Here is a 22,236-nt window from a genome sequence, read left to right as displayed (position 1 = left end):
AAAAAGGGTAATAAAAAGTACTGATGTCTCCACACACACTATTGCTGAACTTTTCAAAGCCATAAACACACAGTGAGAACTTGGCACTAAATATGAGAGATGTATCACTGGCAAGGGAACTGTGATGAATGATTTTGAAAAGATTTGTTTTCCCCTGTGAGAACATCAACCTGTTTAATACTGGGTTTTCTTGGCACTTTCCTGGGTCGTCTTCATCTTCCAGTTTTTAGAGCAAAACTTAACAAACATGCAAGATTTACTACTTAAAGATGATTAGGGGACATTTCTTCATGCAAGCAGCAAGGCCGGCCAACAGAGTATTATTTTTAAAGCATCCATTTTATTTTTTTCATTCAATTAATCTTATTAAGTTTATTAAGCAGACATAATGGAAATTCTTATGCTCTAGAAGCCATAATGTACATTTATTTACTTTGTTTTAGCAATAAAAGAAAATATATTATCAAATACTTTTATTCCAGTGCTCCTACCTGGCATCAAAGATGATTATTTATTTATTTAGTAGTAGTTTTAAGTAAATGTTAAATATCAGTCAAATACGGTTTAGGCCATTAAAAAAAAACAAAAAAAAAACAAAAAAAAAAACAGGTAATGGATGTCCTCTCCTTGACTGTATAAATACAAAACTAAGATATACAGATATAGATCTATCTAGCTATCTATCTAGAGAGAGAGAGAGAGAGAGAGAGAGAGAGAGAGAGAGAGAGAGAGACTCATATAACAAAATAATAATGTAACACCCTCATTTATTAACCATTTTTGCCACCTTGAAATTTTTCCAGATAATTTTAAATGATGCAAAAGGTTAACTGTACTTGTTGTCACTTCATTGAAATTTTGTGTAGAAACTGAAATGCACCCAAGAAAGGAATATGAGCAAAAACAAGCAGCTTGTTCTCAAAGGCTATTAATCTAACCAGTAAATTAAGACTTGTTGTAAAAGGCACTTTGCAGTGACCCCAGTTAAGGCTGGGATCGGATGAGTGGAGTAAGGATTTCCATCCATTGAATAACAGCACTACTTTAATTGCTGCAGGCACATTTGGCAGGTTAGGCAAAGTTAAGAGTACACATCTGCACATCTCAGACTGGTTTGGAGCTAAGCTAAAATCAACAACAACTGAACTGTTCAGGGACAATACTCAGCCCTTTATTATAAATTTAGGGCAAAAAGGTTGATCCAACCTCCAGAGACAGTTTTGTTCTCAAGTTTTTCTTTGACATCTTGTCTTGAACTAATGTTATCAAGTTTCATTCTTATGAAAATATCACCTAGGTTAAAAAATAATGGATTGCGATTTAATGTCACCAAAGTTCAATAACTGCAATGTTTAAAGAAGGTTGGATAATTTAGTTTGCATTTTATGGTGTTCCACTTTAAAAGTAAAAGAACATGGTCTTTATGTCAATCCCTTTAACCAAATGGCATTAAAAACTGCTAATGGAGTTTGCAGGAGTTGTTTAATTATGACGCATGATACCCTGAAATTTTCAAAACTCTGAATAAATATGCTGCCTTAAAAATAACCACATTGCTTTATCTCAGATGGCACAGGCAGAATTTTGGCACAAAGGAATGGGCTAATAATATGCACCTTTCTCCCATTAGTGAGCCATCTAATTTACACGTTCACGTGTTGTATTATGGCCTTCGAAAACTTGAGTCACAACAGTTCAGCAGAATAACCAGACACACGTTTGGCCTTTTCTGGACTCAACAGCTGATGCAGCTGTGATCTGATCTGTGGAATTGGAACAGTGAACACTTTTGGTAAAAAAAGGAAGAATAAAATGAGCAGTGTAAATCTTTGTTATTTATTGAGTGGTGTGAAAGGAAAATACATTAATGTTGTCTGCAAGGTAATTCATTTGCCATTATTTTATTTAGTAAGAAATTAATATCTAAAAATTAACTTGCATTAGTTGATTTCATTTTTGTCACTACTATTACAAAAACTCTTTAAGAGTGTAGAGGGGTCGAGTGTTAAATTCTTTACTTGTATGAGCATAAAATAACAGGGTACAGAAGGACTTACTCTCAGGCCTGCTGGAATAACACACACAAAACACCCTGGTGGTGCAGCTGGCCTTCTGGGTTTTGAAATAAGATCCACAATGTGCAACAGAAACCTCACACCAGACCACTAAGGCTGCATAAGTTTGATTAAAACAAATAGTCTTAACGGCTTAAAACGGAGTACAGTAGAACCCCACAGGTACGAACACCAAACTAAGAATTGACCGGTCAAGCGAACACCTCACTTTCAACCGGAAGTATGCAAATCACTCAACCATGCATGCAATGCAAACAGATAGGCACCCCTTTAAGCAGCATGCTGATCATGGAGAAGGCAAAATTACTATACCAACAAGTATGGACAATTTTAATAGGATGAGTTGATGAGTCTTCTAGATTTCTACACCAACCTTGTGATGTGCATGTTGACATCACATCACAATGAACAGTTCAGAAGTAAATATAAACACCAAATGAGCCTTTTTTTTTTAAATGCTTATGGCTCACCAATTTTTCAACAACTTTTATACTGAAGCTATTCTCATGGCTTTTTATTGAGTGAGAAAAAGCATGCACAAATCACAAAATGTAACATAAAACTGCTTAAAACTTGGTCTACAAACTGCTTTGATTTCAGCAATTGTGTATTTTTTTTTAAATAGCCAACAAAGTGCTAATAAAAAAGAAATGCTGAAACACATTAGAAGCAGTTCTATTCCCAAGCTGCGACGTGCAAATGCTGAATGCATGATATTTGTGAAACGTCAGTTGCTTAGAGACTTAGTGCAGCACTATCACCAGACGGCCTCGCCAATGCAAAGCTTCATTATGGCACAACTCCACCAGATGAAAGCTTGTATTAGATTTCTGCATGCAGCATCTAACATCCTAATTTTTGGCCTCACACGATTTTGGACTGACTGAACTGAAATAAAAAATAACGAACAATTATTGGAGAAAGAGGGTGAATTTAACATGCAAGGGATGTATATCAGCTGGAAGTAAGCAGATGAAAGAAAGACAAGATGCATTGTGATGTCTTTCAATATCTGGAGGGAAGATGTTGAATTATGATCCCATTTAGATAAATGTTTCATGTTAAGGCCCAGGGGACCAGATTTTAAATGTGCTGCAGGAACAAATTAAATCAGAATAACTATTTAGCTTAGTAATGCTCCAAAAATAAAATAAAATGTAACCTTTTTTTTATCAACAAAACATTAATATTAATGTTAGGTGCATTAATAAAAATAAACATATTTTTAAATAATAAATAGGCAGAAGTGTTATGCCTATATCACATTACAGTACTTTTGTGGGTTGGGCAAACTAAAAAACAAACAAACACCTAGCCACCTACTGCAATGACAGCTTACACTTATCAATGCACGGAACCTGTACATGTACTGCATAATGGAACTACCTACTTCATTACAAGATCCACACACTCATTACATATTTTACACGTTACAAGGCAATGAACAGTAGTTATGGTTGTAGCATTTGTAATAGTATGTTTTAGTACCATTTAATTTGCAATGCATCAGTGATGCAAAGACAAATCAAAATATGAACCAGGCCATGTGCAGGCATGTTTTTTTTTTTTTTTTTTTTTTTTTTTTTTTAAAAGAGTATAGTGGCAGTATATATTACACACACTGTTGTACAATAACTAAGGGTTAATGTCTGGCAGTGCTTTTCTATATCGCATGTGGCTGGCATTATCAGGCAGAATATCTGCTGTCAGACAAGGAATCTGGCACAGAAGATGGGCTGTACTCTCAGAAGCATGTTTGCTTTGTCTGTGAAGGTAATGATTTAATGGCCTAGAAACTAATGACTCTGCCAGAGGGCCTGGCTGGGCCCCGTTGTGTCTAGGGCTGTCATTTATCTCTTCTCCATGTTCTTGGTGGCTAGGGAATAGTGGGGGAAGGGAAACCACAGGTTTTTATAGTAAAAGGAATCCACCCAGGCTATTTCTAAAGCCAAGTTATGTGGAATATTGGACAGTTGCACACTTTTTCTTTAAACATGACAAAACAGAAACCAAGCTCGGGAGAGGTGTAAAAATATCATCACATCAACAAGTATTGTTAATTTTGACCTAAAATATGTTCAATATGCTTACTAAACTGAATTTTAAAAGCATATTTTTGCATACAACAAACTTTTTCCAAAGACTCTGCCAAAGCTCTTTGCACAGTAACCAAGGTTCTTTAATTATTGTCCAGATTGTTACCGGAAGACATATGTGCAAAAAACAAACTAGTTGCAAGGATCCACAAAACTACTTTTATCTTCACCGAACAAATATGTATTTTAGTAATGTAGGATCCCTTTATGTAGTGCAAGTTACCTTCTAACCTGGGAAAAAGGAAATCATTGTTTTCTGGATTTTTTAAATTTTTATTATACTTGTATAAAGCAGCAACAAAGCATACAAGTAAATGTATAATACTATGGGTAATACAAATACAGACATACATTAGGGAAAACATGTTTCACTCCATTGAACTTTAAAATAGATATGTATTCTTTTTATTATATTGTTGTACATGACATGCTTTACTTTACATAGCAGTTTTTACTGCATAATTTGTAAAAGGCACACTCGGTCACCGACAGAAATTGATTCTTAGGGAAGAAAAAAAGGCTTTGTAAGCCAGAAAAGAAAGCAAAATTAAAAGCATGCTTTGTCAAACTGATTTAAACCATTTGAAAATAATAACCACTAAATAAACACATAACTAATAAAAGAAAGTATACAAAACTGCATCAGTATTAAAAGTAAAACTAGAAGTTAGTTATGCACTTCTAAGTACTTTAAGAACTCTAGCAACCCAAGATCTAATCTTAAAGCACTATTGCAAAGAAAACCCAGCCCTAATGCCTGGGGAAAAAACTTAACTGCTACTGCTGACTCAGGACTCTCTTTGTTTCACTGCAGTCCTGTCCAGCCCCCTCCACATCTGCTATTTTTCCACACATTTAATTTTTCTAGTCAAAACTTAAACCAGTGACATTTTCATCTAATAGTCTTTAACTTGTTATGTTCCAGGTGGTTTTAAAACTAAAGATTGCTTGTTTTTAAAACAAACTTTGTAAAAAGATGGATCGTGTTTAATATCGATTCAATTATTTTTAAATAAAAAAAAAAACACTTTGTGTATTTGACACTATACACTTAAAACTATTCTTTAAAACAAATACAAAAACTACATATATATATATATATATATATATATATATATATATATATATATATATATATATATATATATAATATGGTGTTGATTTAACTTACCGATCAGAGCTCAAGTTGTTTTGTCTCTCAACAGAATAAGTTTGCCCAAGCCTTTCTAGGAGAACATTAAATGTTCATATAGAACCAAGTAGGCTTATAAACTGGTTGTGTAATTAAGACTGTTGACCAGAAGGGCATAAATGTAAGTAGTCATTAAAATAATAATAATAATAATAATAATAATAATAATAATAATAATAATAATAATAGAGCCAATTTATATTTATTTATTGTGTATTTGACATTTTTATTACATTTTTAGATAAGGCATGCAAAATATATCCAATAATATATGCAAAAATATACATCAAGTTGAAATAAAATGTCAATGCATGAACAACTTCATAGTTTTCTGCCAAATGTGTATACATATTTTGCTAGTTCTTTCTTTTAGCTAATACACTTCTACTTGACTACTTTAGGTATTTTTTAAAATTAGAAAATACATTTGTGTTCAAAAATCCCTATTAAAATATTCAACAGATTTGTATGTGTATGCAAGTAAAACCTTCTAATATCTCAAGAATGGAATGAATTAGTACCTTATTCTTACTAAATAAATGACTTATCTTTTGTTCTCTTGTACAAAGCTTAAAAATGTGAAAAATATATCCAATGTATCCAATACAGCTGGGATTTACATAAAAACAGAATACAAAAAGTAGTGAATATATTTAAACTGCACTTTGATACAGTGTGCTAGATTCAGTGTAGTTACCCATGTTCATATTTTAAATGACACTTAAATCAACAAAACTATAAATACAAATATTTAACATATTGCTTCTAATATTAATCACTTTTAAAACTATATATTTAAAAATACAGCAATAAAAATATTTACCTTGCCAAACTACTACAAAGATAATATTTTATCTTGATAAAACATCAGAATTATTTTTAGTTTTTTTGACTTACAGTCTTGGTGGAGGTTAAGTGTTAAATGGGTTCTTGTTTTCCTGCTGAGCAAGCAGTCTGTAAAGTGCAAGGTTTCATTGTACAAGATACAGAATGAAACTCCTGGAGATTAGTCACGGTAGTAATCCCCAGATGCCTCAAAGTCATTAACTCCTTATGTGCTTCTTTAGTTCAAAGATAGTTTCTAAAATATAAGAACTTTTTCTATTTAAAGCCAATTTCATGTCTGTTCCAAAGGCAAATTTTTTTCTGTGTAAAATGCCACTCCAATGCTTCTTACTGAAGTAAAGACTCTGGAATGTGGGAATGCTGACTGACACACAGCATAAAGAACCACACCAAGTCTTTTAATGATGGGTACAAGAGGCACTGGTGTAGTTTTTTATCTCAACACTGCAAATTTTCCAGCTATACTCCCAAGAACTGAGTGTTTACAAATCAAACTGTGTTGTTTTCTTTAACTTTTGAACAAGTAGTATATAGAGCGTAGAACCATTCACTTTAACACCATTGTTTCTTAGTCTGATACATTACAGACCATTTGACTGCCAGATTTGCCACAATATCATGATATAACTGTTAGTTAAGTAAACACACAGGAGCTAGAAAGTTAAAACATTATCAAAAACCTTCATCAGTGATTAGATTTCAGACTGTTCTCATCTGGAACCCATCTAGTTCAGTGAAGGACTTTCTGTGACCTGCTGCTTTGTATTTGTGACTGCATCCATGTGTTGTGGCATTAACGCAAGTTTGAAGCAAAACCTGATGCTTGCCTTTTAGTCACTTATTTGACAAAAGCATGCTCCTGGTGTTATACCTTTGTTTCAGGACTTAAGATAATCAACCTTATAAAATTACCTTAATAATATTACTTATAAATACTGAATACTAGTATTTATGTAGAAGTGATTCACACTTAGGAACATAGGCTGAAAACAAATGTTTCTTTTCAATCACAATTCAAGTGTTGAACCTGCAGAACCATTAAACAGCAACTGACAACCCTTGTTATCTTTTGAACTGCTGTTTGGTGTTTATCAATGCTACCTTTCAGGTTAGATTAAATCAACTGATAATCTTAGAACATAATACAGTTTACTTAAAAGGAAAACAGTACACAAACTAGTATTTGTACTCATAATAAAATGGTGGTATCTGAATGTATTTGTATTTACTAAATATTTAAGAAATATATTACATTTGGGGATGGCTACTTCCATAATACGAACTAAAAAACTTTTTTTTTTTTGACCCAATTAACTTAATATTGTGATAGCTGCATTCTTCGTATATCTGACTTCATCTTACATTTTATATGCATTTTATTGTTTACTTTGCGTCAAAAAGTCATGACGTACGCAAGACAAACTCTCTTGGGACACTGAGAATACAACGGAACAACATCCAAGCTTATAAGCTTGTTTTCTTTTTTCAATCATTTACACTGTATGTTCTGACTGCTGCACTGTGATTTAAGGGGGTTCTTAAATATAGTGTTTTATATATTGTCATTTATACACTTCCTGGCCCTTTACTGTGCAAAAACCCAAGATTTGGTAGGCATCCAATATCCATATTAAATCATACTATAATTCAGTATTCATAAGGAAATTTCATTCAAACCATCACCACATAGAAAACACACAGTAGAAGAATGGTGCAAAGACACAGTTGGTAGCATCAATGGCAGTTCAACATGAGTCTATGATTTGAGATATAGGATCCTATATTTTAGATAAAGGGTCCTATATCGCAAAAAGATTATTTTAAGGTGTTAAAATTGCAGTGGCTGAACCGTTACTAAAAATATATATATATATATATGCACCAATGCACAGGTATACAATTACTGGGTTATGTTCCTTAGTATGTATTAGCCAGTTCACAACTTGTGTTTATCCCCTTATGCATGCTGTTGAGCCTGCCTTACTTCCATCCTCCATATCATGCACACCTGTTAGCAGCCAAAGGCTGTGCACGCAGCGTCTTCAGTGTAAAGAAAAGCTGGAGCTAAGCGAAGCTACAGGGATCACAAGGGAAAACACCTCATAGCAAGTTCATGACCAGCTGTAGGTGGAAGATGTCCCCTTTTCTGGCGAGTCAGGTGTGCCAGAAGCAGCCAACAGGACTGTAAATCAAAGACTATGTGCTCGGGGGTAAAATAAATATGGCCCATAGAACTTGCTCATTTGAACCATGGTACATTTTTTTAAAAAGGCAGTCTATATTTGTTACAGAAAGCCTAGAGCTTGCTATCTCTTCACACTAGTAATATTACTTTAGGCTAATGTAATTGTGAGGCATTTCAGAGACACTGTCTCAAACAGGGGTTTGATCCTCCTGAGGTGTAAGATTGATAGAGATAGATATATAGATATATATATATATATATATATATATATATATATATAGATATATATATATATATATATATATATATTATATATATATATATATATATTATATATATATATATATTATATATATATATATATATATATATATATATATATATATATATATATATATATATATATGAATGACAGGAACCATACACAGTGCATGGAAATAGGAAAAGAAGTATTATGAATATTTGGCACAGGGGTAATATGTCCATATATCCATCGAGGAGTTAAGGTTAGGATTAAATATCAATTTGTTATTAGCAAGATGCTTATTAGAGAGGTTAGGGTTGGTGACAATTGGCAAGGTAACTGCGCAGAGTTCATTGGTTAGGTTTTTAACATTCATTAGTAAGCATACACAAGGTTTTCATTTAGAGAGTTGCAACATAAGTAGCTTGCTTTATTTCTGAACTTGTCAAGTGCACATCTGGATATGTAAATTGATGCCGTCGAGCAACATGTATGATTAAATCCTTGAGGAAAATGTGCTACTTTTACATAAATAACCCCTGACCAAAGTAAGCCGGAAGGGTGAAAAGTTAAGGGGAACACTTTCCTCTCTAAGGTTTTTGTTATGCATAACAGCCAAAGTCATCTACAGTTTGTGACGCTTACAACAAAAGTACTAGTCATCTTTACCAAATAATATTGCAGCATTTTCACATAAAGTTCGGAAAATACAGTTTAATTATTACTGCCACTTGATGCTATTGACATATTTTATTTGATTAATAATAAATGTGTCTTCTATGTGATATGCATGCAACACTCCCCTAAATAGTATGACAGGAGGCACAGCAGACAAACTGAAGCAGAGACAAAATTAAATTAGTGTTGATAAATTGCAAATGTCCATAAAAGAGCATCAAAACTCTTCGTAACAACCTCAAAAGGACTCAAACAGCTTGATAAATCAGGCCCAAATTATAATGGTTCATGTAATGGGAGGGAAAAAAACCCAGTAAGAAACCGATTACAGTGTGTTATATTGAGCTTGATTAGGTACCAGGGTTTTATTATTTTTTTGGAACATATAAAACTCAATTATTTTTACTTTAGCTGTCTAATACCCATTTTCACCTGCAAACCCGACCCGTGAGGGCCCCAGGCCCTCTCGGCTCAGGTGGTTTTCCATTAGCAAGATACCCGACCAGAGCCGACCCGTACCGTGAAACTCCAGCCTCATAACATATCTGAATCTGGCTCGGGGCTGAAGCAGGCTGTGGTCGCGGTTATTGCATTTCATCATCACGCTCAAGTGTCATTCCAAAAAAAAGCGACAACCCCCTGGACCACAACCACTAAATGTTTTCCTAACTCCTTACCTAAACACCGCGGGACACAACAACACACAACTGACTAAAATACAGAATAAAATAACTCCCTCTCTATAATGCACATATAGTGAAGCAAAAATGTAACTTTCCATGAATTAACCAAGCATAAAGCACCATGTAATCAACGCTATATTTTTTTTTTACAAAAAAAACATAGATCTTCGGAGGCAAATGATTTTAAATCTTTAAGCTTCTTGACATTCACTTTCTATATTATTTTCTGACTGATAGATCAAAGTAGTTTGTACTGAATAATTCTATCACTAATACTCAACTTGTGTTGAAAACAATAGTCTTCTTGTACAGTATTGCACTGCAGCTCAGCTCAAAGGTTATGAAAAAGCATAAGGGGAATCAGATTATTATCCTAGTTGAAATCAGGGTCAAGATCTCTTTCCAGCCAGGATACAGACAACCACAAAAAGTTCAGTAGCTGTACATACTCCAAAATATTTCTTTAAAAGTGCAGACACATCTTTTTACCCTAGCTATTACACATATTTTTATTTTATTTAATTTTTGAAAGACTTTTAGTGCAATAATTAATTATTACGGAGGTATTTAACATATCAACTGCATTTTAAAAATGGCAAATGTAGTCTAGATCTTAAAAGGTGCTAAAGACCAACTACAATTTGTAAACTGATCCACATTTGGAGGTGGTAATGGTTTCAAACATAATACATTTTATTTTCAGTAAAACACACTTACTTACCCCTGTTCTGTCACATAGACGCAAAGTGTTGAAAGACCCCACTGCAAATAATTCTCCATCAGGTGCCCAAGCCACAGAAGTAATGGGATAGTCATGTGAGGGGGAACTGTAAAGAAGTCGTCCATAACCATCCCAAACCTTAAAATCCAGTAAATAAAATATGAATTAAAAATAAATCCAGCCATAAAGTACAGGAATAAAGATATTTTTCAAAACCAGTGAGGTTTACCAGTAACAGGTAAGATTACTCTGTTTACTCATCATTTTAGTATGATTAAAAGGGTTTGTATCTTAGAATTTAGCATGAGATTTTCCCATTTCACTTGCTATTTCTCATGATATTTATAAAATTAGGACGGGCCCATTTATATATATACCTTTATTTTTATATAGCGCTTTTCATAGTGGGCCACCATCACAAAGGGATTCATAGAGGTTGGCTGTGAACTGTGCATTATATGCAGAGTCACTTACAATAGGACATTGACATAATATCTCATCCACAGGATGGAGCACAAGGACGTTAAGTGACTTGCTCAGGGTCACACAGTGAGTCAGTCAGTGGTAGAAGTGGGATTTGAACCGGTGACCACCTGTTTACAAGCCCTGGACTTTAACCACTTGACCACACGGCCTCCTCCATTTAGATGCATCTGGGTCATAAAAAAAAATCTGCTCAAAAGGGGGTTTAAGTGTGCCTATGAAATAGCATAACAAAGGGCCCAACTCAATTAACATTTAGCTGGGAAAATTGGGTTTTTAGGATAATACATTCTTGAAAAATACTGTGTAAGTGTGGATCATTTTTCATTTCATGACATTATAGATTTTGTATTTACTGAATCAAAATGGAAACTGATCCAAATGTGTTCTGTTAATTATTATTAGTTTGGAAAGCAGACACCTTTATCCAAGGCGACTTGCAGAGACTAGGGTGTGTGAACTATGCATCAGCTGCAGAGTCACTTACAATTACATCTCACCCGAAAGACGGAGCACAAGGAGGTTAAGTGACTTGCTCAGGGTCACACAATGAGTCAGTGGCTGAGGATATTGCTTGAGTTATGCAGTACAGTAATTTTAGGTTAAAGGTGTAAATAAGTGTACCTTATATCTACAGTCTTCACCGCCTGACAGAATAAGATCACTAACTGAATTCCAGTCCACTTTCAGGATGACCCCTTCATGAGCTTTCCACTGTTAATGAGAAAAAATCATGCACTATAGTAACCACCACATACATTTTGTTTCCTGATACAATCAGAACCTTTTACATTTTTAATCAATTTAAAATCAGATGAATATAAATGAAGAGTAAAGTGCAGTATTCCTTCATCTCATTCATAGTCACAAAAAAACACTGGCTATGGTAAGAACTTTTCCTTGGCAAAATAACAAACAAATGCATTTTATCACACGAAAAAAAAAATGAATTCACTGAAGCAGTTAACAGATTACAAAATCTGCTCTCTGTTACAGTTATCTTTTAGTAACTGTTTGCTCTAATTTAAAACCGAAAACATGTTCAGAGTTAGTTGCTGGACATAAGCTGATTGTTCAGCAACTTTTCATGCACAGATAATCTAAATCATGCATTATCAAAAATTTAGGAACCCTAAAATGGAATTAAATATCACATTTATAAACCCCAGACAGGGTTTATATGCGATAATAAGAAAAAAAGTTTCAGAATAAAAATTAGAAGACTAGAAGTTTGGCCAACCTAAACTAGGCACATTATTTTGAGGCACTGCAATAAATGATTAACTTCTGTGTTGTCTGTTTTTTTTTTTTATAGCAATGTACATGTTTACTTCTATTTTAAATGTTTCAAACTCTATTGACTTTGGCATTTGTTTTTGTGTTATTACTATGATCGTGAAACTAAAGCTAGTAAGTGTGTGGTGTATCAAGTTTTTTCATTTTTTACAAGCGCTAATATGCCTGCTTAACTGTGAAACATATTGTTTTTTTTCCATTGGAGGGTTGCATTTATCTTTACATAATGGTGCAAAAGTACTATGATACAAAGCTACAAGATTTTAGCCAGAAGCAGCCACTTGTTCTGTATTCAAATGTCGCCATTGTGTAGGCGTGTCTTTGTTCAAGCCATATTTGCATTCCAGAGTCCGCGGAGCAGCAACCACCACCTACAGCCAGCTACGTGGCAGAGATTTCTGTATGAGAATGTGCGCATTGTGGGGGTGCATATCTCGCGCGTAGCACCAAGCACATAGATCCAGGCTACGCAGGGTTTACGTGCTTTTTTGAGAATAGACCCCTTAGTTATATGGTTTAAAATATGCCAGTGTTTTTTTTATGGTTAAGTCTTGCATGTAACTATTACAAATATACAATAGACAGATTGAATATAGATAGGGCTTCTGATTTTTGGTTTTAACCGATAAAACCTGATAAAACACCCGATACAAAAAAATGAAATTGGTGGATAGCCAACAAGCACCTGGAAAACTGTGGAAATGGTTAATCAATTCACATTGACGTTACCCTTTTCCTATTCAAAAATAAAACCCACTACAAAAATAATAGTAAATACATTTCCCAGTGCTGCTGGGCAATGTCCCACCTTCCTGACTTGTATCTATCATTGATTCGTTCTGAATACTTTAAACCTGCCCCAACTATTGAGTGACAGCAAATTCCTACATTTCTATTGGAGACTCCGCTTGCAAGATTTAAAACGAGAGTACAATCAGGAAAGGAGGCTTGTTAGCGGGATTTAAAGCTGTGTTACAGTTACGATACGGAGGATTTAAAACAGAACTGTGGCGAAATGTAAAAAAATGCCTGCACACAAAAACCCCAATAGAATGTGCCTGTGACCATAGGGATTTCGTTGTGGAAGACAGCAAAGGAAAGAAGGTACAACTTAAGTGTGCAAGTACTGTCGAGTTACTACTATATATATTTTGACAGAAAAAAATGCTCAAGCATTTTGGAAAGTAACTGAAAACACTAATTGCATACAGTATATCAAAAACGAAAGCCCAGAAAAAAAATGATTTAAATAAAACTCGAAAATAGCTTAAAATAAGCACCGAAAAATACAATTAATAAAAACCGAAAAACAGAAGCCCTTAATATAGATATATATAACAGTTTAGGGACACAGATAAACACTATTATTAGCATTTTACCTGTAAAACTTTGGCACTAGGCTGAAGGGGTTTAATGATCAATTGCTTCCCTGATGTGTAAAGTATCTTGTCTGAATCAGGTCCCCAGGCAACTGAGTAAACTGAAGTTCCTTTAAAAAGAAAAGATTAAAAAAATAAATACAAATAAAACAAAAATCAGCAAAATGTTTAAATCTTTTGATCTATATTCTACAACTTGTTGAACCTTAAAGAAAATCGTATTATTAACTGTATACAAAAAAGGCACAGACAGAAGTGGCACAGCACAATAATATTAGAGCCCTGCACCTTTACAGTCATACTAGTTATTACAGTTTTTAAAAAACATTCAGTACTGACCAAGTATAACACTGTCAAAAAACGATTTTTGCAGTTTGAGGTCGCCTTTGAGGGGTGAACTTAGACACTATCTACAGGATGAACTGGTTTTGCTAAGTCAAAGAATGCATAAACATACACACAGTATTTCACAATTAAATCAGTTACTTATTATGCTACATTTTAATGAATGTTACTAATATTTACCCAATTTCATTTTTATCTTTTAAAAACTGTTCAAATATAAGAAAAAAAAACTTTAATGTTCTTTAAATAAATAGCCTTAGGTCTTGAATTCCCTTTTAATTTTACAGAATGGATAACTGTACTCTTGTTCTTGCAGCTGCATCAGTGTACTGCAATTCACCCGATATAACTCCAGTGTCAAACATTTATCTCATTGTAGACAGATGATGCACTGCAAATAAAATAATTGTACCGCACACTACAGAACTTTACAAATGGGTGAAAATGATCTGATTCAACGTTTGTGAAACACCTTAGGAGTCCACACTAAAACTACTGTATCTCACAACACTGTCAAAAAAAAAAAAAAAAAAAATTCAGAAGTGTCTTGAAAATATAAACAATATTGTGGTTACAAAAGGCTGAAAAAGTGTACGCCTCAGCACAGAAGGTTTGTTTCAGACACAGATAAGGGTTTGACATTTAACCCAGCTCCAGGTGCTTGTGGTTTTCAGAAATGTCAAAGGTCACATGATCCAGAGCTAACAAAGACAGAACAAAACAGGGCTAAGTCACCTAAACGCTCTTCCCTTTACTACTGATATAAAAAGGTCACATTTACATCATCTTTGAAAGAAAGTCAAGAAAAATATCTTTAGAGCAACTCAGTCTTCTAAAAGATAAGAAGAAAATCACTAGAAAATGCACTAAGCTAGCCTAACTGAAAAATTATATTTTAATATAACTAGTCAAAAAATAAGTAAAACAGTGGGCTCTACTAAATTATACATGGTAGCACTTTATTTTGTTTTTTTACATAATAAAACCCCAATGTTAGTTAACAGGCAGAGTGTGGGGCTATATTAACACCATGCACAGTATGTTTCACTAAACACTAGAACAGCATTTTGCATTACTTATTAGAATTATTTATATTATGTATAGACCATAACTGATAATCAGACCGATAACATATGTTTTTTACAATTGAATCAGGATGATTTATCAAGTAAAATGTGTGTTCTTCATACTCACTTAGAAATGTTTTCATGTTTTTTTCAGAGCAGAATTTTGTTTTTTAGTTTACAGTAACCATGACTTTAAAACATACTATAATTGAATCTAAATGTTACAATTCCAATCTATTTATTCAACAAAACTAACATAATGCCTTTTTTGTTTAAATACACTTATTTTTAGAACTAACACACAGGCTTGGTCACATTATTTTCTGCTATACTTTTTTTTTTTATAGCTTTCATAAAATTGTAACCATTAATCCTTAGAAAGTTTATGACAACTTTAGTATAATGTGCTTGGCAAGTTACTGTTCCCTAAAAAGTTGTTTTAGATCCAACTGTAACAGAATGAAACAAAAATGGTGCACTTCTCGCTAATGCCTGAAGGGAAATTTGTTGTTGGATATTTTTATATAAAATCATCTGGTTGGCATAGATTTTAAAAGTATTTTCAACCAAACACATCTTCTTTTCATTTGGATACTTCTGAGTACAATATACAGTAAGGTTTAATACATTGAAAATACCTATAGCCTTTTATTTGTGAGGAATAATAGAAGTCACATTTAATATATTACATTTTCATTCAGTATTTAAACATCATTTGCATGTGGCAGAATCCATTGTATTAGAAACAAAACATATCCATGTGCGGGTAACTGATATTGACCATTACAACATGTAAGAATAAATCATGGATTTGAATATAAACAATAACAAAAACCTACAAATACCTCAAATGTTTTGATTCAAACACATGCTCCCTTGAGAAAGATATGTACAACATATCGAAACTTGGGGAGAGAGAGAGAGAGAGAGAGAGAGAGAGAGAGAGAGAGAGAGAGGCCACCGACACCCCCTGACTATTCTTAAGTAATTCCAATTTTTTTTCATGTAAATCCTACCATTATTACTGTATATTTCACCAGTATCACTTGTACATTTGATACTGGTGAAACCTTATTTTAAGCATCATTTTAACATAGTATACATTACTTATAAACACAAACAAATTATTCCATTCTCTTGATCTACTGAAATGTTTATTTTGACCAAACTTCCACAACCAAAGAAAAGTAACAAGCCCACCATATAAAATATATACTATAGTCACAAAACTAAAAATAACAATTAGCCATACTTAGGTCACAGGTCAAAGTTAAGATTGCTGTTTAAATTTACTTGAGGAGTTTACATACCACTGAAGATATGAAGCATATTGCATCTGAAATGGTTTATGAAATAGTTACAGTTGAAGGTGCAAAACAGTGTTTAGAAATGTATTTATTTTCATAGATTTCAGCCGTACGATCAATGATACAACTAATACATTAACATTTCTGATTTGATGCAAAACTAACTTTGCACCAGTGCATAATTGTGTGAAAGCATAACTGAACAAACAAAAACAGCTTAGCACCTGATATATTACAGTTGTATTAAACCGACAGAAGCACTGCACATTGTCAAATCCAATTAACTGAATTTTGTGGTATTTTGGTAGTCACACACAACACTGTCTAACAGTAAGTCTTAAAGGCAGGAAACAGGCAGATACACATCTGGATAGGGGGAGGGGAGGGGAGGGGAGGGGGGGAATAACAAAGACATGTTATGATATTTAAAAATGTAATTAATAAACTACATTTTTTAATTGTAACTCACCTGGCTACAAGCATTTCAGGGACGGAAGCCAAATGGTATTTTAACTTGTTAACCATACATTTGTTGAGTATAAAGTAAATCATTATTTGACATAGAAAAAACAATTTTGCATAATTGTACAGGCCTTATTTTTTGGGTATAAAGTGTTATATTTTGCATTTTAATTTATTATCATAATATAAAGGATACCTACCTTGTTGGGCCAGAGTGGATCTCAACATTCCACTTTTTGACCATATTTTAATCTGCCCGTCTTCACCAGCTGAAAAAAAAAAAAAAGTCCAACATGTAACACTTCAACAGTAGGTCAAAAAAAAATAAAACAGTGGGAAAAAAATAGAGAGATCAATTATTCAATTAAATCAGTTACTTGGAAATTAAAACAATAGAAATGGATGAGCATTTCTCAAGATTAAGCTAAAAATGTTGGTGTGATGTACCACTTGTATAATTTCTACTCTGGATGTCAAACATTACTTAAACCTCACCTGTAACTAAGGCAGTTCCGTCATAATTCCATCTTGCAGCAAGCACTGCTCCACGGTGTGCCTCCACACTCTTCTCTATTCGTCCATTCTTTGAAATCAGGTGAAACTTGCCTGCAACAAGTTTTTATTTTTATTTTTTTAATTGCGATAAAAATCTTTCCGACCTCTGGATTTTTCATGTTCATATTTAATCATATCACAACATAATACTTGCAGCTAAATTATGAAAAACACATTATATACTTACAACAGACCTCCCAATATGTAATGCTTATATCACTGGACACATAACGCTTCCCCAATCTCAAAACACAGATTTTTTCATTGTTAAGCTTGTGTCCAGTTCAAGAGGAATAATCATCATTATTAGCAATGTAGATTTTATTATTTTTTTTAAAACATGGGAGAGTTAATGCAAAATCTTTGCTGCTTGGTTTGAAACTTTCTTCTATTGCCTGTGCGAGACAGAAAGCAATCAGGCATGGAGACAGTTATCAAAGACACTAAGTTACTATATACTTTGTGGTTGTGTATATTAAAAAATTCAGAGTGTTCTATGTAATTTTTGGTTGCCTAAAACTGCAAATCAGTATGCTGGTTAGCTCTATATTTGTACTTCCTATAAAAGTAGATGCTGTGCCAGGGAACAGGGTGCAGGTAGTGTGCAATAGAAAATATGTGAATCTGTAAAATTTGCACAAAATTTACACATATACCACTAGTTATTTTGAGCAAAATATAACATTTAACAGCTTTGAGTATTAGGTAGAAAAGATGAGGGTTGATGAACCCACAAAAGTTAACATGTACTTTCCCCCACCCACTTAACCCTCCTACAGACTTTAATACAAGAAATGTTTATTACCGTATTCCTTCGTATTTCGAAAGACACACTTTTTGAACCATTTTTTGCTTCTCAAAAATAGCCTGTGTTCTAAATTCTAGTACAGTATAGAGATGTGTGTATTGAAATCGCCAAAAAAATACATGACTACCCGAGTACACAAACAGCAACGTGATTGACTGCCGAGAAAAGACAACAAAGACGTCTGCCCGAATACACAAGCAGCAACGTGACTTACTGCTGAGAAAAGACGAACCAAAAAGTTACTGTCCGATCTCGAACCATCCATGACATACAGACAGACATTTTCAAAGAAGCGACTTTAGCTTCCTGAGGAATTCCAAGAGAAGTTTTACAATTTCAGCATTTCTAACAACAGGACCAGCTTGGACAGATCGGAAATACTGATCAGACAGTGAGTGAGTGGTATGTGTACGACAGAGACACCATCTTAAGTATTATAGCTTTGTGGTTAATCTACAACAACATTGTTTCGTATTGTTTCGTATGGTACAACAGCGTAATTGAGGTTGTGTCTTTGTAAAAGCATGATTATTTGATGTTTTATTTTTTCCTGAAATTAAGGGTGGTCAATTTTTGGGCGTCTTAAATTCGAAGGAATACGGTATGTTTTTAAGTTTCAAACAGGTTCTTATACAGTATTTATGAGCTTAACTCTGGTCATATTTACCTTTTTATGAACTCATTTCAGTTGTGAAATAGAATTTAAACCTCCAAAGACACCACCTAGCCCTCTGAATTACAATTACTGTAGTTTTAAATTGGTTTAAGACTTGAGTCACATACGTTAAAGGGACCAGTATCAGGTCAGTTTGTGGAGATTTCAAAGGAATGCAACTGGCTCTAATATATTGTTTTGAAATGTTTGGGTTGGTTCAGTTGTGCCATTTTTCAACATACATATGTGTAGTTATTATTTTATTTCTTAGCAGACACCCTTATCCAGGGCGACTTACAGTTATTACAAGATATCACATTATACATTATTTCACATTATACAGATATCACATTATTTTTTACATACAGTTACCCAATTATACAGTTGGGTTTTTTACTGGAGCAATCTAGGTAAAGTACCTTGCTCAAGGGTACCGCAGCAGTGTCCCCAACCTGTGATTGAATCCACGACCCTCCGGTCAAGAGTCCAGAGCCCTAACCACTACTCCACACTGCTGCCCTAGTGTTTTGTTACTTTTGTATTGTTGCTAATTGTTTCTTGTTCACAGGCATTTAAATAACATAAAAAATGAATAATGCTTTGTGAACCCCCACACCTATATACACACACATATATATATATATATACAGTGCCTTGCGAAAGTATTCGGCCCCCTTGAACTTTGCGACCTTTTGCCACATTTCAGGCTTCAAACATAAAGATATGAAACTGTAATTTTTTGTGAAGAATCAACAACAAGTGGGACACAATCATGAAGTGGAACGAAATTTATTGGATATTTCAAACTTTTTTAACAAATAAAAAACTGAAAAATTGGGCGTGCAAAATTATTCAGCCCCCTTAAGTTAATACTTTGTAGCGCCACCTTTTGCTGCGATTACAGCTGTAAGTCGCTTGGGGTATGTCTCTATCAGTTTTGCACATCGAGAGACTGAAATTTTTGCCCATTCCTCCTTGCAAAACAGCTCGAGCTCAGTGAGGTTGGATGGAGAGCATTTGTGAACAGCAGTTTTCAGTTCTTTCCACAGATTCTCGATTGGATTCAGGTCTGGACTTTGACTTGGCCATTCTAACACCTGGATATGTTTATTTGTGAACCATTCCATTGTAGATTTTGCTTTATGTTTTGGATCATTGTCTTGTTGGAAGACAAATCTCCGTCCCAGTCTCAGGTCTTTTGCAGACTCCATCAGGTTTTCTTCCAGAATGGTCCTGTATTTGGCTCCATCCATCTTCCCATCAATTTTAACCATCTTCCCTGTCCCTGCTGAAGAAAAGCAGGCCCAAACCATGATGCTGCCACCACCATGTTTGACAGTGGGGATGGTGTGTTCAGGGTGATGAGCTGTGTTGCTTTTACGCCAAACATAACGTTTTGCATTGTTGCCAAAAAGTTCGATTTTGGTTTCATCTGACCAGAGCACCTTCTTCCACATGTTTGGTGTGTCTCCCAGGTGGCTTGTAGCAAACTGTAAACGACACTTTTTATGGATATCTTTAAGAAATGGCTTTCTTCTTGCCACTCTTCCATAAAGGCCAGATTTGTGCAGTATACGACTGATTGTTGTCCTATGGACAGAGTCTCCCACCTCAGCTGTAGATCTCTGCAGTTCATCCAGAGTGATCATGGGCCTCTTGGCTGCATCTCTGATCAGTCTTCTCCTTGTATGAGCTGAAAGTTTAGAGGGACGGCCAGGTCTTGGTAGATTTGCAGTGGTCTGATACTCCTTCCATTTCAATATTATCGCTTGCACAGTGCTCCTTGGGATGTTTAAAGCATGGGAAATCTTTTTGTATCCAAATCCGGCTTTAAACTTCTCCACAACAGTATCTCGGACCTGCCTGGTGTGTTCCTTGTTCTTCATGATGCTCTCTGCGCTTTAAACGGACCTCTGAGACTATCACAGTGCAGGTGCATTTATACGGAGACTTGATTACACACAGGTGGATTCTATTTATCATCATTAGTCATTTAGGTCAACATTGGATCATTCAGAGATCCTCACTGAACTTCTGGAGAGAGTTTGCTGCACTGAAAGTAAAGGGGCTGAATAATTTTGCACGCCCAATTTTTCAGTTTTTTATTTGTTAAAAAAGTTTGAAATATCCAATAAATTTCGTTCCACTTCATGATTGTGTCCCACTTGTTGTTGATTCTTCACAAAAAATTACAGTTTCATATCTTTATGTTTGAAGCCTGAAATGTGGCAAAAGGTCGCAAAGTTCAAGGGGGCCGAATACTTTCGCAAGGCACTGTATATATATACATATATACATATATATATATATATATATATATATATATATATATATATAGATAGATAGATAGATAGATAGATAGATAGATAGATAGATAGATAGATAGATAGATAGATATAAATATATATTTTAGCTCAAAGAGTATATAGATATAGATATTTTTTAAATTATTATTAAATGTAAACAAGTTTAACTACTTAAGCCAAGACGGATACATGTTGCAAAATGTATACAAATGGTTATATTTGTAGCTTGTGGCAGTTTTTGTTAGGGTAAAGACAATAATCTGCTTTATTAGATCAGCATGCACAAAAGAATGATATACAGATGTTGTCATGCCATGACAAATCAAAACCAAATAAAATATCTTACCATCAGTACTGGTAAGTACAAAGATCTCTGCCTGAGTCTGCTTCTTGCCACCTACTGTTTTAGGAAACCAGTGTAGATCAATGGGGTAAATGTCATCTTGTAGTTTCACGACTTGTGTTGTCTCATTTGTCAGCAGATTCCACTTCAGGACCAGGTGATCTTCACTACAGGAGTATAGTTCATCTGCTGTTGTCCAGCCTACACAGCTGACTAACTCTTTATGTGCAGTGGGGTTAAGGAAAACACCACAAGAAAAAGACTTATGGGGAAAAAAAAATGTAACAGACTTTAATTCAATGTAATATTGCATTAATGAGACCTAGTTAATTTCTAGTAATTTTGTATCAAAATAGAGACTTTCTTGACACTGTTCTTTGACTTGTTCCTTGCAGAATACTTATAACACTTGTAACATGCAGAACATGTTTTTAAGAAAACACATAAAAAGCTGCCCCCCAAAAAAACTCTTCACTGATAACCAAACTAAGGTATTTATTTAAAAAAAAT

At 34.2% G+C, this 22,236-nt stretch overlaps 1 protein-coding gene across 4 annotated transcripts in view; it reads right to left on the bottom strand.

Annotated features, from left to right (window-relative positions):
- ift80 (intraflagellar transport 80 homolog (Chlamydomonas)) overlaps positions 1–22,236 on the bottom strand; it is a 47,781-nt gene that overhangs the window by 22,013 nt on the left and 3,532 nt on the right. For all 4 annotated transcript variants that reach the window (XM_058990345.1, XM_058990342.1, XM_058990344.1 and 1 more), the window contains 6 exons: positions 21,730–21,953; positions 17,555–17,665; positions 17,260–17,328; positions 13,879–13,988; positions 11,828–11,917; positions 10,721–10,858 (listed from right to left, as the gene is read on the bottom strand). In XM_058990345.1, the coding sequence (XP_058846328.1) occupies positions 10,721–10,858; positions 11,828–11,917; positions 13,879–13,988; positions 17,260–17,328; positions 17,555–17,665; positions 21,730–21,953 (742 nt within the window). The remainder of the gene's footprint in view (positions 1–10,720; positions 10,859–11,827; positions 11,918–13,878; positions 13,989–17,259; positions 17,329–17,554; positions 17,666–21,729; positions 21,954–22,236) is intronic.

The sequence above is a fragment of the Acipenser ruthenus genome, chromosome 17, assembly GCF_902713425.1.
Source record: "Acipenser ruthenus chromosome 17, fAciRut3.2 maternal haplotype, whole genome shotgun sequence".
Taxonomy (NCBI): Eukaryota; Metazoa; Chordata; class Actinopteri; order Acipenseriformes; family Acipenseridae; genus Acipenser; species Acipenser ruthenus.
Note: the sequence above shows the minus strand (reverse complement) of the source record. Positions and strands in the feature narration are given on the sequence as shown.